Source organism: Siniperca chuatsi, linkage group LG4 (genome assembly GCF_020085105.1).
Source record: "Siniperca chuatsi isolate FFG_IHB_CAS linkage group LG4, ASM2008510v1, whole genome shotgun sequence".
Lineage (NCBI taxonomy): Eukaryota > Metazoa > Chordata > Actinopteri > Centrarchiformes > Sinipercidae > Siniperca > Siniperca chuatsi.
Genome location: NC_058045.1, coordinates 28699873 through 28714948, shown reverse-complemented (window position 1 = coordinate 28714948; position 15076 = coordinate 28699873). Strand labels below are relative to the sequence as shown.

The 15076-nt window shown below is 41.7% G+C and overlaps 1 protein-coding gene across 1 annotated transcript in view; it reads right to left on the bottom strand.

Annotated features, from left to right (window-relative positions):
* met (MET proto-oncogene, receptor tyrosine kinase) overlaps window positions 1–15076 on the bottom strand; it is a 70322-nt gene that overhangs the window by 6874 nt on the left and 48372 nt on the right. Inside the window, exons 12-16 of the mRNA XM_044192819.1 lie at window positions 12407–12556; window positions 8008–8161; window positions 7011–7145; window positions 5867–6124; window positions 2308–2388 (exon numbers count right to left, since the gene is read on the bottom strand). Of these exons, the coding sequence (XP_044048754.1) occupies window positions 2308–2388; window positions 5867–6124; window positions 7011–7145; window positions 8008–8161; window positions 12407–12556 (778 nt within the window). The remainder of the gene's footprint in view (window positions 1–2307; window positions 2389–5866; window positions 6125–7010; window positions 7146–8007; window positions 8162–12406; window positions 12557–15076) is intronic.

Below are 15076 nucleotides of genomic sequence, written 5' to 3'. Positions count from 1 at the left end.
TCTTCTACTTTCAACTGCTTGTCTTAGTAATTGTTAATAAAAGCATCAACTCAAGGTCTCAAACGTAACAAAAGAACGCAACAAACAATGACATGGTGCCCTGAGAAATCACTAAACTTAATAAAAAGGCCCAAATCCCAGAGGACAAAACCCCAGCAGGCCGGGTTCATCCCATCCCAATATGGTTGGTAGCTCCTTGTGACTGCATTGAGCTTTCCTCCATATTACTCCAGCATCAATCTCCCTGGTCCAACTGACAGGTTACACGATTAGGAGGGACCCTAATGCCGTCCTCACCATCGGACGCTCATTCATCACCATCAACTCAGCCAAAAAGGATTCAGGACTCTGATGAGATGAGATCCTTAATGCTATTGGAGCATTGTGATATCATACAATAAGTATGCAATATAAGCAGATGTAGGATGGAATAATCAGAATCAGCTTTACTGCCAAGTAGGTTTACACATACAATCATCAATTGTATTATAATCAATTGAATCATAAATATAAAATATAAAATTGACAATAAGATATTAAAGAATATAAAAAATAATTATATAAGAAAAAAAATCATAAGAAAATAATAAAGAATTTGTAGATTGTGACTGTTATTTAAATTACAGTTTGTGCAATGTGCAAAATATTTACATGGGAATACTGTACTATAAGTGGGGGGTTGGGTGCGTATGGGAGTCAGTGTCAGTGGGGGTCCCGGGCCTTGTTGATGAGGCCAGCTGCAGATGGAAAGAAACTGTTTTTGTGGCATGAGGTTTTGGTTCTGATGGACCGCAGCCTCCTGCCGGAGGGGAGTGTCTGAGACAGTTTGTGTCCAGGGTGGGAGGGGTCAGCCACAATCTTTCCTGCACGCCTCAGGGTCCTGGATGCGTACAGGTCCTGGAGGGATTGCAGCCAAACACCTTCTATGCAGAGCAAATGATACGCTGCAGTCTGCCCTTGTCCTTGGCAGTGGCAGCAGCGTACCAGATGGTGATGGAGGAGGTGAGGATGGACCCGATGATGGCGGTGTAGAAGTGCACCATCATTATCTTTGGCAGGTTGAATTTCTTCAGCTGCCGCAGGAAGTACATCCTCTGCTGGGCTTTCTGGGTGAGGGAGCTGATTTTCAGCTCCCAACTGAAGCGGAAGGCCTCCACGGTGTCGACAGCGGAGTCACACAGGTTCATGGGGGTGTGTGGGGCTAGTCTATTTCTGTAATCCACAACCATCTGCACTGTCTTAAGAGCACTGAGCTCTAGGTTGTTCGGACTGCACCAGGTCACCAGGTGGTCAATCTCCCACCTGTAGGCAGACTCATCCCCATCAGAGATGAGCCCAATGAGGGTGGTGTCATCCGCAAACTTCAGGAGCTTGATGGACTGGAGAGGGGAGGTGCAGCTGTTGGTGTACAGGGAGAAGAGCAGAGGGGAAAGAACGCAGCCTTGAGGGGAACCAGCGCTGATGGTCCGGGAGTCAGAGACATGTTTCCCCAGCTTCATGTGCTACCTCCTGTCAGACAGGAAGTCTGTGAACCACCTGCAGGTGGAGTCAGGCACACTCAGCTGGGAGTGCTTGTCCTTCAGCAGAGCTGGGATGATAGTGTTGAAGGCGGAGCTGAAATCCACAAACAGGATCCTGGCGTAGGTTCCCGAGGAGTCCAGGATGTGGTGGATGTGTGTTATGACTGGATGTGAATATGTTTGAACAAGGAGAGAGTGTGTCGAGTGTGCGTGTGTTCTGAGTGGGATTCTGAAAGTGCTGATTGTAAGTCAAAGTGCTCTAACGTCAGGAGGTCAGGTGCATTTTGTTAAAAGTTTGCGCATGACAAGACGTTACATAAACATGGCTGCCCATGCAGTCAACAAATATCATTTTTACAACAGTGCAGGCTTTGGAAAACACTTCTAAGTTAGAGTGCATGGCGTGATTTATAATCAAAATACAGATAAAACAACATTACTTGGTTAAATATAAAATGTGTAATTAAATGTTTCTGGTACTCTTACTACTCTATAAAACCAATCCCCCCCCAAAAAATGTTTCCCATTTTCAACATAAAAAAAAAATCAGCATCACAAAACCCCTTCAGCAGGGCACTTCACCCCCAAACTTCTCCAGCAAAACTGCTAAAGCTGGTGTTGTACTGGGAAGCTGGTAGGGATGAACGTGTGTAAATATTTGAAGCAGTGCGTTGCTGAAAAGCAGCTTGTATGCTTATCACACTGTTCTAGTATCAGTTAAGGGGAAAATGTCACTTTCCTTATTTCTAAAAGGTTTGGTTGACGTGTAAAAGGGGTTTGTACTTACGGTTCAGGGACTTGACAGCACAGTGCTGCTTCTGCCCGTCTGGCTCAAGCAGAGTTCCATGGAAAACACAGCCAAAGTGACCTGCAGGTTACAACATGATGTATTAGTCAGAATTTGTCAGCATCAATGAGTTGAAAAACTCATGTTAAAACCTGTCAAGTCCTTCTGAATAACATTTCTTCCCCCCACACAAAATAAGCCTCTCTGAAAGAGGTCCATTTTAGATGGTGACACGTGAGATGCACCACTTTCAGTTCTAATGACAAAGAAGTCCAGCTGTGAAGCAAGTGAACAATGGCAGCCAGGCCCATGTCAGTTGGCAAGAATCAGCTGGTACTTCAAGATGTTAACCACCGATTTCTTGTTTTGTTTGTTACTTGAGCTCACATGTTTTTACGGAGGTAACACATTTGTCTTGACTATCTGTCAGCAATGAGTGTCACCTGGGAGAGAGGTTTTGGCTCCTACCTCCCTCCATGCAGGTGTCCCGACCAACCGATATGAGGCACTATTGGAGCAACAAGGACGCGATCCCTCACCGGCTTTCCACCTCCGAACACAGCCATGTGCAGTCTTTGAAAATCATGACCACGGCACCATTACTAGGAACTTTTTCTCTGCTTTGGTGGGTGGGAAATTTGCCACTGCACTACCAGTGCACCCCATTAACCAATGATGTAATCAAAAACCTGGCGGAAAAACATTGCCATTGTTTGTTAAATGTGATGATTCTGTAATGGCTTACTAGAATCCTTGAGGCCCAAGCAGAATAAGACAGCAGAAATAAAATTTGATGCTTCATTGGTGACACTGCAGCACCACCATCTGAATTCCACCATGACTAAGAAACATCACTAGAGCATGAACATTTATTTTGGCACGGCATAGTAACACGTTCAGTACGTGTTAACATACTTGGCCAATAAACTTCAATCTGATTGTGATCACATCTTCCATAGCTTGTTGCTCAAATGTACTCATAGATAAGTAAGTAAAGCACTGTTTCTGTTTTGCCCCTAAATGGTAACAACTGTATGGTAACATCTAAATGACCAACTTTTTTTTTGGATTTGGACTTTGTGCAGTCAGCATCCTTCATATTTATCTTGGCTTGTTGAAGCCTTCTTCTCAACAGAGCCACTATGATTAAGATCATGCATCCTGCCAGTTGGCTCTATGATCAGAGCACTTCCAGATATCAGATAAAAATATTTCTGTCCACTGCTGACACATAAAAATTAAAGTTTGGAGCAGAAGGATCAAGGTGATTTCATACAGTGCATGCAGCTTTTTGTGCACATTGGTCCACGGAAAACAACTGGCTGGTTTGAAAACAAGTATGTCTGACTTTTGTATGTGTGCTTTGTTTTCACACCTTTTACAGCCATTCTGATTATCTTGCATTACCATCACCCTCACACTAAATCTGCCCCCTCAAGTAACCCAGTATGAAGCTTTATTCATTAATACCCCATGCAAGCTAATAGGCTATGCCAAACCCTCTTGAGTTATTGTGCATTTTTATTGAATTATAACTCTTAAGACATGAGGGCTTGCCCCAGATTGTGAGGGGTGCAGGAATAAAATGAGCGCGGCGTTCTCCTATCACGTCCTCGCAGATGGCTGAGGGTGTTGGATTACGACTCCCAGCAATGGACCCTGGGAATACTAGCTGTGAACAAATCATCCTACGCTACTTTAAAAATCCTTCCTCAAAATCCAGGCTCTTTTCTTCAGGGGATAATTCAGTGGAGGGGGCAGAGGGCTGTTTTCTGTGACATGGAGGGGTTTGGGGTCTTTCTCCTCTTGATGTTGAATTTGATCTGTGGGTCTGACTCGCCTACTTAAACGGCACAATATGAGCTGATTTTGTGTCTGCATGTCAAGCTTGTGGTTTGATAAAGCAGGCAATTAAGCTCTTTGTGGGCAACTTTAGCTTTTGTATAGCTTTACATAAATTCCAAATTTAGTCTAAGCTCGCTGGATAATAGTTTCACTCCCCATCAGCTACAATCCCATCATGAATTGTTTGCAAAGAAATAATGTTTTTGAAATTATTTCTCTTTTTTAGCACCTAAGGTAAGAAATCACAAACATGAATTTGTAAGGCGCAGGATGCTAAATGTATTGGATGTAAAGCCTAGAATCAAATAAAACAGAAAAGACTATAAACAGACTTTGACATAAGAGAGACTGTGAATGTATCTTTTGGATAAAGCATTGACAGTAGAGATTAATGTACTGAAATTAATGTTTCATTGATGAATTAAGTATGTGATTACAAACACTTCACTGATTACCAGATCTATTAATTATGTATTTACCTATTCAGCTGTAGTGGGTTCTTTGTATTAGCAATTTAGCATTTTTTGTGTCTCTTTTTTTGCACATGGTTGCATTTTTTTCTTTCTTAATATAACTGATATTGCAGGGATTGAAACTGAGATTGAAAATATCTACACAGTGTAAATAAGTGGGCATACATTTACAGACTCTTGCAATACAGTAAAGTATAAAATAGTTACAAATACGTAATGATAATTAGCTGATTGAGAGTAAGAATTATTCTTTATACAGTATAGGAAGCTTAGTCCTACTGTGCAACATAAAAAAATGATGTCTGTAATGTTTTTTACAGAATACATGCAGGAGCAAACATGAAGTAGGACAACAGTGGTTGCTACTATTATGAGTGTCTGAGTATTTGTTATGATCTCATCTTTGTGGAAAGAGTGTTTCAGTAGATTAGCTATAGTTGCATATGTAGTGCATGAACACATTGATGGCGTATATCAGTGTTTATACAATAATTGTTTTAGGCAAACACTGATTGGTCAGACAATCTCTCATGCTTTATTGAATTATTTATCTCTTTTATTTTTCATTGTTATTTATGATTATACACATCCATTTGTAGATGCTGTAAAACACTATAATCGCCCTCACAGGGCTCTTTAATGCATTCTTCAGTAATAACAGAGCATCAAAAGCCCTGCATCACCCTTATGCCCTCAATATGTTCTGGCATTGTTGCTACACTGGCACTTGGATTAATGGTTGCACAGTTCTGCATATATGCTTTAAAAGCTTTGACACAGCAGTTTGTATTGACTGGATCTTTATATATAACATTTTCAACTAAATAAATTTCTGCTTTGATACTTTATTTTCCACATTAGCAGCAAGTAGCTCTTTCCTGGAAAAACCCTCCTTTTTTTGCCAGGAAATGCACAGGAAATTATGTATTTTACATTTCCCCCTGTGTAGAGTAAGAAGAAGAAGAACTAGGTAGCTAGCATGAGAAGTACCATGGATGAACATACTAAAAAACACACCTATGATAAAGAAAGAAAATACAATGAAAAACACAGTACTGACCAAATTATTTAAGCACAAGTGATGAAAGCAGTGCTAAAACCCTACAGTAATGTCCAATTAGCCTTACATATTATACCAAAATAAAAAACATTACCACTAGGTTGCCACTAGACAGAACTAGTGATATGTCATATTTAAAATGATCTATTTTAACAGTAAAGAAAGTATTTCTGTGACTGACCTCTGCCGATGACCTGGTTAAGGTGGAGCAGCAGCTGCTCCCTGGCGATCACCACGTGCTGCACCTCAGTTAGCAGGTCTGGGTGGAGGCAGGATGGGTCGATGTGGACCGGGGCCATCAGTAGGGGTGACACCAGCTCGCCCTCCATTCCCAGACCCATCCCACCTCCAAGAGCCCCCAGTCTGGGAGACAGCAGCTCCCCGTTGCCCCCGTAGATGGGAGGAGCTCGGCATGTCTCGGGCCTGTCGGTGCCCTGATCTGGAGAAGCAAAGGAGACAGAGGGGGTTAAAGGTCAGCGACTGTATCAGTGGGGTCTCCAGAGGTCAAGGTGTGTTACATGATCAGAAAGGGACAACTACAAAGGGGAGCAACTTGACACTGTGATGGAGGGTAGCTGAGCTGGGAAAACAAAGTTTCTGATGTCTCCTCTCATGCTGTTAGTGGAAGGAAAATAAATGCAAAGATATATAAATTTTATTCAAAAAACAGAAGACCGAGAGGACTTACAGACATAACGGTGAGACTACATATGATTTTTTAGCCACTGATCCTACACCACAACTCTCCCTGAGGACAAGCATTAGTTCATTAGTAAGTCTAACCTTCTCAGATTTTAAGCCTTTCAAGTCACTTTTTAGCAGCAGGAAAATTGCTTTGCCCATCATACTCAGGGTCATAATACATGGAGCCCCCCTCACGCCCTCAGGATTCAAGCTCAGGAAACCGAAACCACAGGTGACTCTAAAGATTACATCAAAGTTTTGGAAGACTGGCCTGTTGGTCCACTTACTTGTGATGAGAACTCAGCTTTGTGTTAGAACAGGTCAAAATTATATTAAATATGACATGACAGTTGAACCATCAAGGATGCTTTTCCTTTTCCTTTCCACAGGAAGTGAAGTGACAGAAGATTGCCTTCAATTAATAATCACTCTGCAGCCATACTATGCAAAACACAAACTGTTATTACCAAAAGGTTACTTTTTACTCAAAAATGTAAGTTTCTTTGAGGCTACGGGTGTTAGTTCGGAACATATAAGGCATGCTGGCTAGCATAGCGTTCAGCCCCACAGGGAGGGAAGCAGGTAGATGAGAGGGAGGGAGGGAGGTGGGATGTGGGGAAGAAGATGTCTGGTTGACCTACCCTCCAGCAGGGTTGTTCTATAGTCGACTGACTCGTGGGAGACCATTTCGTTAGTGGGGCTGACGCTCCGTGCGTTAGCCAGCCTGTCCAGATGCTGGATGTGACCCCGGCCATCATACCACACCTCAGACAGATCTAGAAGTAGAGGGAGGGGGGTGAAGAAGGAACGATAGAGTCATAAGGGGATAAGAAGTGCATAGAAGGAAAGGTGAGAGGGAGAGACAGAATGATGAGACAGAGAGGAAGGGATGGAGAGAGTGAGGGAAGTGAGAGAAGAAAGGGGCAAGAGAAGAAGAATGAGATGAAAGATAAAGGGGAGGGGGAGAGATGAGAGAATTACTAAGAAAGGCAAAGCGTTTCACCAGTGCGCCCCACACACAAACTTACTGTAACCCCACCAGGCAAAACAAAACCCAGCAGACACACATGCACACAGGTTAGAAAAGACACACTGAACTCCAGTCGCAAGTACGCAAATATATAACTTATAATATAAACTTATATGTCACTTCTTCATCACATCTTTATTTAGTCATATCCTTTAATTTTCCTTTCATTTGTGACTGGTAAATTGTATATATAGTTCATTCTGACTTTCTAAAATCATTTTCATCTTGGTTCACTCACTTTTCATTCTTTTTGGTAGCTTTTTACAATTTACATATTTCTCTGTTGCCTGCATCTGACTTGCACTGCTACCTTCTTCTGGCAAAATATTTAAAATTCACTCAATTCGCAAATATTCCTGCCAAACTTAGTTGCTGAAAACATTTCATAAACTAACCGGACTAACCTTGACCTGACTGGAGAGTCTGATTAACATAATATTTCAGAGCAGATAACATTACAAAGATCTGTGAAATCAGTGCCAGTCAGTCACTGTCTAAGATTAAAGCTGAGTTTAGGACGTCCGAAGTCTGTGAATATGCGGCAGCCACAGAAGAGAAATGACCTTTGACCCTATGACCCCACCACAACCTGACATCTCTGCTCTTACCATCAATGTGTTTGTTCCTTCTCCACATGAGTAGCGTTCCCAGCAGCAGCAGCAGCAGACTGACACACACGCAGCCCACAATGAGGCCTGTGTAGTCCTGCTCCTGAGCCAGAGTCACCTTGCCCAGATGCCTGATGGAGTCCGCCTGGCGCCACTGAAAGAAGTGAAGGGGTTTGGGGTGTCATAGAGAGAAGGAAATGAATTTTAATAACACTAATAATTACTATTGAACTACCCTCCATCCATAGGGAGGTCAGAGGTCAGGTAGCTGGAAAACATTGAATCCCAGCTCATTAACTAATGTGGATTGGGTTCAGGCACATTTTCATGTGCATAATGTGGCCTAAAATATAAATTTTACTTTTAACCCTAAATCTTACTATTAAGTATTGCTTAAAATATTAAAATGATACATGTGCTGCATGAGTGACATCAGCAGGTCACGACTTACCAGCAGCAATAGCAACAAGTGTTGCTGTCTGATTAAATGCTGAAATGGTGAGCAGGAGCAGTGGCTGCAGCCAATGCAGTGAGCAGTAGTGTAACCTACTGTGAGAGCAATCAAGTGCAATGCAAAGTGGAATTAGACCGGCTTATTGCAAAAAGATGGTTGGATATGGGTTGCTTTATGTGAACAGAGTGTCAAGTGAGTGAAATAGCACGATTCCTGTCCAATTACTGCCTGTTTTCCTAAAACTGTAGTACTCTGTAGTACAGAGCCAAAAAAATGTGTCACTGTCCAGACTGCACTATATTTGGCATTTGCTTAATAAACAATGACTATCATTGTATTCATGACGCGTACAGTATTTTATGCATGACATCCGGTGCACACACAAGCATTTAAAAACAGGTGTAACATCCCGTTAATCTTACCCATTGTGTTTCCTGTTTTATTTTGAAAGACTAACCTCTCTTGTCGTTTCAGTTCCTGCCCTCGTGTCTCTCCTGCCCCTAATCACCCACACCTGTGCCCCATTATTACCTGCCCCTGGGTTCTCCTCCTGCCAGCCCCTTATATATACACTTCACTGCTCTTTGCCAGATTGTCTTTGTTCTACCCCGTGTGTTCATTGCTCACCAGCAATTCCTAGTGTATGTATCTTTGGTTTTTGTAATTTGCTGCATTCTTTGGATTATTGGATTTTGCCTGCTCCCTGTCTGATTCGTTTGCTTGCCTCGGACTGACTTCCGGTGTATGACTGCCTGGCTTTTCAGTAAAGATGTAAAGATTGCCTTTTACTCTGTGCCCTGTGCTTTTTGCTGCTTCTGAGTTCCTATTCTACCAGAGCCATTACAAAAGGGCTTGAAACTGACACACACACACACACAGACAGACTGTTGCCACAGTCTGGAGGCAGATTACATCAGTGATATTGCTTCTACCATTATTAGGTTTAGTGGAAATGAGGTTTCTACTGCTGCCTGCTGCTGCAGATGGGATGGTGTGTGTGTCTGTGTGCATGAGTGCGTATCTGGGCATGTCTGGAGGTAGGGGATATATGAATGTGTTAAGTTTGTGGAGCTAAGGGATATTGGCTGACCATCCCCTGAGATAAACGCTTCCCTCTGAAGGCCAGTTTACAAGTCAATGGCGACGAGGCTGATTATGTCTGGTCTGGAGCATAAAGTATTAGTTTGTATCATAAAGGTTAGACATTTCTCTTATCAAACCTCTTATAACCGACTAGGATATGTGGATGCTGTTTGTTGCAAACAAGGATGCTAAATATCTTGAGGAACTCCCAGAACAGAAAATAGAGTTGCATTTTAGTATATAATTTTAAAAGAAACAAAATCTGCGATGTATGAGATTTAACATGTATATAATCAATGTGTGATGTCTAATGCAGTGTTATGTAGTCTATAGAAACCTCTTTCCCTTTAGGTGCCTCAACTACTTCTACTTCAGTTTGATTTTCTACGTTTCCAAAAATGCCTTTTCAGAACCCCTTGAAATTGAGCGGTAAAATTACCGTCACCCTATTTTGGATATAGAAATTGGTCTTTCTACCTCTTCTACAATGGATTTGTCTCTGTATAATTGCTGAAAATCGATCCAAAAATGACGCCCCCTTGCTTTTTTTTCTGACTCCAAAACCTGATATTCACTGTTGATGTTCTAGATCACTAAAAAATTTGACATAAAGACACACAAAAAGATGTTGACATGGGGCTACAGTGTGTATATTTTGGCCAGTCATCCGCAAAAAGAATTAAAATACACCAAACACAGAAATGGACTTGGAAACAACAGGCAATAATAACAATCTGTCCACACCTATGGGTAAGGATGTGTGTGGTCAAAGGTGTGCTTTTTTTGCACTTGTAACCACACCCAACAATGATGTCATGGGGTCCTGGAGTACACCTGTACATCACGTCATTAAAAACAACATTAGGCGGTGTTAAGTTACTCTTTAATCCTTAAATAAACAAAAACTTATTTTTAAATGAATTATTTATTTGTTTGTTGTATGATTTATCATTAATGAAAGACTGTGTGTGTGTGTGTGTGTGGGGGGGGGCGCTTTACTCAGACATTTCTATACTGTACCTCCTCTTCTCACGACTCAGAGGACGCTTGACTTATATTCAAGTGACAAGACAGCTGGATGCTGAGCCCTTTCACTCAACACACTGTGTAATAAATTCTCCCTGAGCTGGTTTTATAAGAGACTGCATTAGGACAGGAGAGTTACTGAAGTTTCCTGTAAATGATCTGGAACGCTGAAGGAATGTGGTGTTTTCCATGAATTTCCCAGAGCGCAGAATGAAGAGCTCAGTGTGGCTGATGGCAGAATGATCCTGTTACTGCCTTCAGAAAACTCATACAGTGAAGTCTGTCTTAACGTTCTGTTTTATCATTGTCAACCTGGAATCAAATAAATAAAAAATAGGAAACAAATTGAATAAAACCTGAAGTGGTAAAATATTATTATTTTGTAACTAAGTCAAATTCAATAAAATATACTAAAAATAATCATGACAATAAAAAAACCTAACTAGTTCTTGCACATACACCATCTATCTATCATCACTGTGTGTTATGTTGTTGCGAGTCAGCCTCTTCTTCCTCAGATGCAGGAGCTATGATACCGTTTATTGCTAAAATTCCTTCTGTGAGCCTGACAATACAAACAGAGAGGAATTTTCATATAAATGCATTATAAGCGGCTTTATGGATCTCCGCTGTATGATATCCACTTGTCTCAGAGCCAATGTTTGATACAGAATATCTGCTTAGACATCAAAAGCCTCACTTTCAGACATGATCATTCTTGGCTCAGAGGAATATTTGTACTCATAGAACTAGAGTTTACAATAGGTAAATCTAGTGCCATCACTGCAAGAATCATCCATCATAAAGAGTCTCATATTGAGCATTTAAGAGGTATTTTTTACAACACAGGAAAGAATTCTGCAAATGGGGTTTGATAATTCCACTTCCCAGTGCTGTTTCCCTTTGTTTTCAGGAATTTTCTAGAAGTGATTGACATAGATAAGAGACAGGATAAGGCAGATCTGTGCACTGGTTTAAAGAAAATGAAAACAGTTTGAAACAAGCTAATTTGAATTGGATGAAAGTCAGAATGATCTTCCCATGTTGGTAGATTTTAAAAAAAACTTGTTTCAAGAGGTTTTAAAAAGAAAATAAGATTGTAATAAAACAGATTTACATGGGGAAAGTTGGTATATCTTTGCACTACTCTCTATAAATGGAAAAGAAAACTGTTTGCATACTCTTGTGTTCTTCACTTAAAAAGGATAATGCTAATTCACTAACATGCAAATGAAATTAATTGGAGCATCAGCAAACTGTTTAACACACCATGACTGACACCCAAACACCACTTCAAACACACACTGAAGCTTTCTCTGCTGTCAACAGGCGGGGAAGCTGGAACAAGACATCTATTGAGTGGAGTGAAGAGGATGTGTTTCTGTGTGTGTGTGTGTGTGTGTGTGTGTGTGTGTGTGGGGCGGGGGTGTTTGGGTGTGGATGTGTATTTGTGGTGAGTTGGGTGAGTTGTTTTCTGAATAAACAAAACGCTGTCTTAATTAAAGAAAGTGTCATTGTTGACTAACTGTTGCACAGGTGTGTATGTGTAAGTGTGTACACCTGTGTATGTGCACCTGTGTATGAATCTCTATATATGGGTTGTAGTCTGTATTTGAGTATGTTAATGTGTAAGTGTCTACATTTACATCTATAATTGTGTCCAGAGCGTGACCTAAAGAGAAAAAAAATAATATAGGCAATAAAAGGCCTAAAAGGTTAAACAATTTAAAGTGCTGCTGAAGAACGAAAGAACAAACAGACCTTTTCTGCTTGTAATGCAAACTAAAATGCAACTAGCCTGTGTCTTGGTATCTGTAAACTGCAGGTGTGTCTCACCTCCACCTGCAGCTCCTTGGCGGTGGCGGCCTGCAGCTCGGTGGGGACGGTGCACTGCAGAGTGTTTCCAACCAGAGTAAGACTCTCACAGCTGTGGTTGGACACCGTCAGAACCTGACACTTCATCGCCTCCCTGTCCATCCGGTCACCCTGCAGTGGAGGGAAGGAGGAGGACAGAGAGAGAGGGTGAGATGGAGGGAAGTTGTGGGGAAAGACAGCAAAAGGGAAGGAGGGAGTAAAGGAAGGAGAAACGGATTGAGAGACGGGGAAAGAAAAAACATATGAGGTTGCAAACAGGTTGAGGTCAACGTTTAAATCAGCAACATTACAAGCGACGATTACTAAGGTCAAAGATCAGTGCGTCCAAACAGTGGATGGAATAAACAAAATGTTTCATTTGAAAATAAGGTGGTAACAAACTATTAAAAATGCGAAATAAAATATCAAAATTAAAGCTCCTTTATGTTAAAGTCAGAAAGTCTGGCTGCAGGAGAGAAGAGCATCACTGAGATACTTCACATTAAACCACTTTACTCAATAAAATTCTACAGTCAGGGTCTGTTCACTGCCTCTAGGAAGGATGAGTAAAAAACAAGGAGCAAGGAAGATGCTGACTGCTGGTGAGGTTGGCAGGGTGGGAGGCTGTAAATTCCCCCTGGGAGTTTAATCTGGTCCTGTACTTTCAATCACAGGCCACGTAAGTGTGTTCTTTGCAATTTACAGACCTCTGGATTGGAATCCTAAACAGTCACACTCTTCAAAGTTTCCTTGTGCAGCTTTTAAACTGTTTATAGGACTTTTAAAAGGCCAATGAGTGACATAGGTACAGGGTTGACAAAATTATATAAATGTTATTGTATTTTAGAAAGAACCTCATGGCTTGTTTAGGATATATTGGAGTTTGGAAACAGAAGGCTTCAAATCTGTTGGAAAAAAGTGTAGAAAATATCCTCAGTGAGGTAATACTGAAGTTAAATTAGGTGCATCAGGCCGAAGAGGCAGGTATCTCTTTTTTGGCAGCGTTCATCATGATTCATAGTGATCGAAAGGACTGAGCATGAATTTAGATTGTTGCTGCTGATATGAGTAAGACAGAGCAACTTATTCTGGTCGTGTGACTCCTAGTGGGATGACAACAAACACCCCCTCTGAGATCTGACTGGAAGCACACACAGCAATTGTCCACGTGAGTGTGTGTAACTAAGTTAGTGAGTGTGTGTTGTTTGATGGGAAGCTGTGAAAGAACAAAGCAGCCCAATTTTTTCTTTTTCTCCCCTCTCAGACTTGTTCTTGTTCCCTTTCTTTCTCTTATCGTTCCCTTTTGTTTCTCTGATTCCATCTCTCTCCCTCTCTCTCTCTCTCTCACACACACATAAACACACTTGTTTGAGTGCAGCAGAAGGCAATAAAGAGAATGATCACATTCCTTGCGTGACAGCTTGGGATTTTCCAATTTGACACAGAGTGGAGGCTCGCACCTGTTCCTGCACTCTCTCTCTCTCTCTCTCTCTCTCTCTCTCTCTCCCAGACAAACACACACACACACACACACACTCTTTCTCTCTCTCTCTCTCTCACACACACAAACACAGCAACGCAAACCACTAATTCACCCACTTGCTTGCAATTAGGACACACACATAGACACTTCGTAACAAGATCAGCCAATACAATCCTTATTCAGTTTGTTTCCTGGCTGTAGGCGTGACAATACTGTACACACAGCAGAGAAGAGTTATTAAAGTTATTAAAAAGCCGTCACAGTAATACCAGTCACTCTAAATAAACTGTGGCGATGATAATTGGAAGTAAGATGCTTCTCAGTCTCCCGTGACGTGATCGGCAGCGATAAGAGCTTGGCCACATGCCAAAAACAGCAGCCTGGTTCCCTCATGTGCCGCCATAGTGGTGCTGAGCTGTCAGTCAGAGCTAAATATTCCTTTATTTGTATGTTATTGGCAGCCATTTTGGGGCTAGAGTTTTCAGATGGCGCTAAATGAGTCCAGAATTTGCCCTTTACTGCAGGCCATTGCAGGGCAGGGTTATCAGATGGCATTAAATGTGGCCTGTTTCGGTGCAATGCCTGGTACCAACCCCCTGGGTAAAAACTGGGGGTTTGTCTGGGCTGAAGGGAGGGATGAAGAGGGGATAGAGGTTGGGCTGGTGGTGGATTTAGCATCAGGGCCAAGGTCACGTCTGGGAAAAGAGAAAAAGAAGAAGAAAAAAAAAAAAAACCCAGCCATCGTCTCCTGCGAGAGGTTCAACACAGCTGCCACAAACCGTCCAACTGCAGTCAACAAAAAAAATTAAAGAAAGAAAAGAGGAGAAATATGTATTTCATTGTGTTTCTAAAACAGCTCTGGGGAATGTGGTGACTTGTTTGAAAAGCAGCATTAATATGTCAAGAGCTTTGACCTCGGCAGCCAGAACAATGCATGTCAACAGAGAGAATACATAGAGAGGTATAGCAGTGGAGAAGGGATGGGGAGGATGGGGGTGGGGGGTGTAAACGATGGGAAACAGACTCTACTTCCTGTTTTTCTTTCAGTATTGTTTCCTTCCCAACTTGACCTGGAGCATGGATGGCTGTACGTGTGAATGTGTGAATTGGGAGGCAAAGTGCAGCGACCAGCAGAATGAACATCAACCTGGTTCCAAATAGTTAATTCA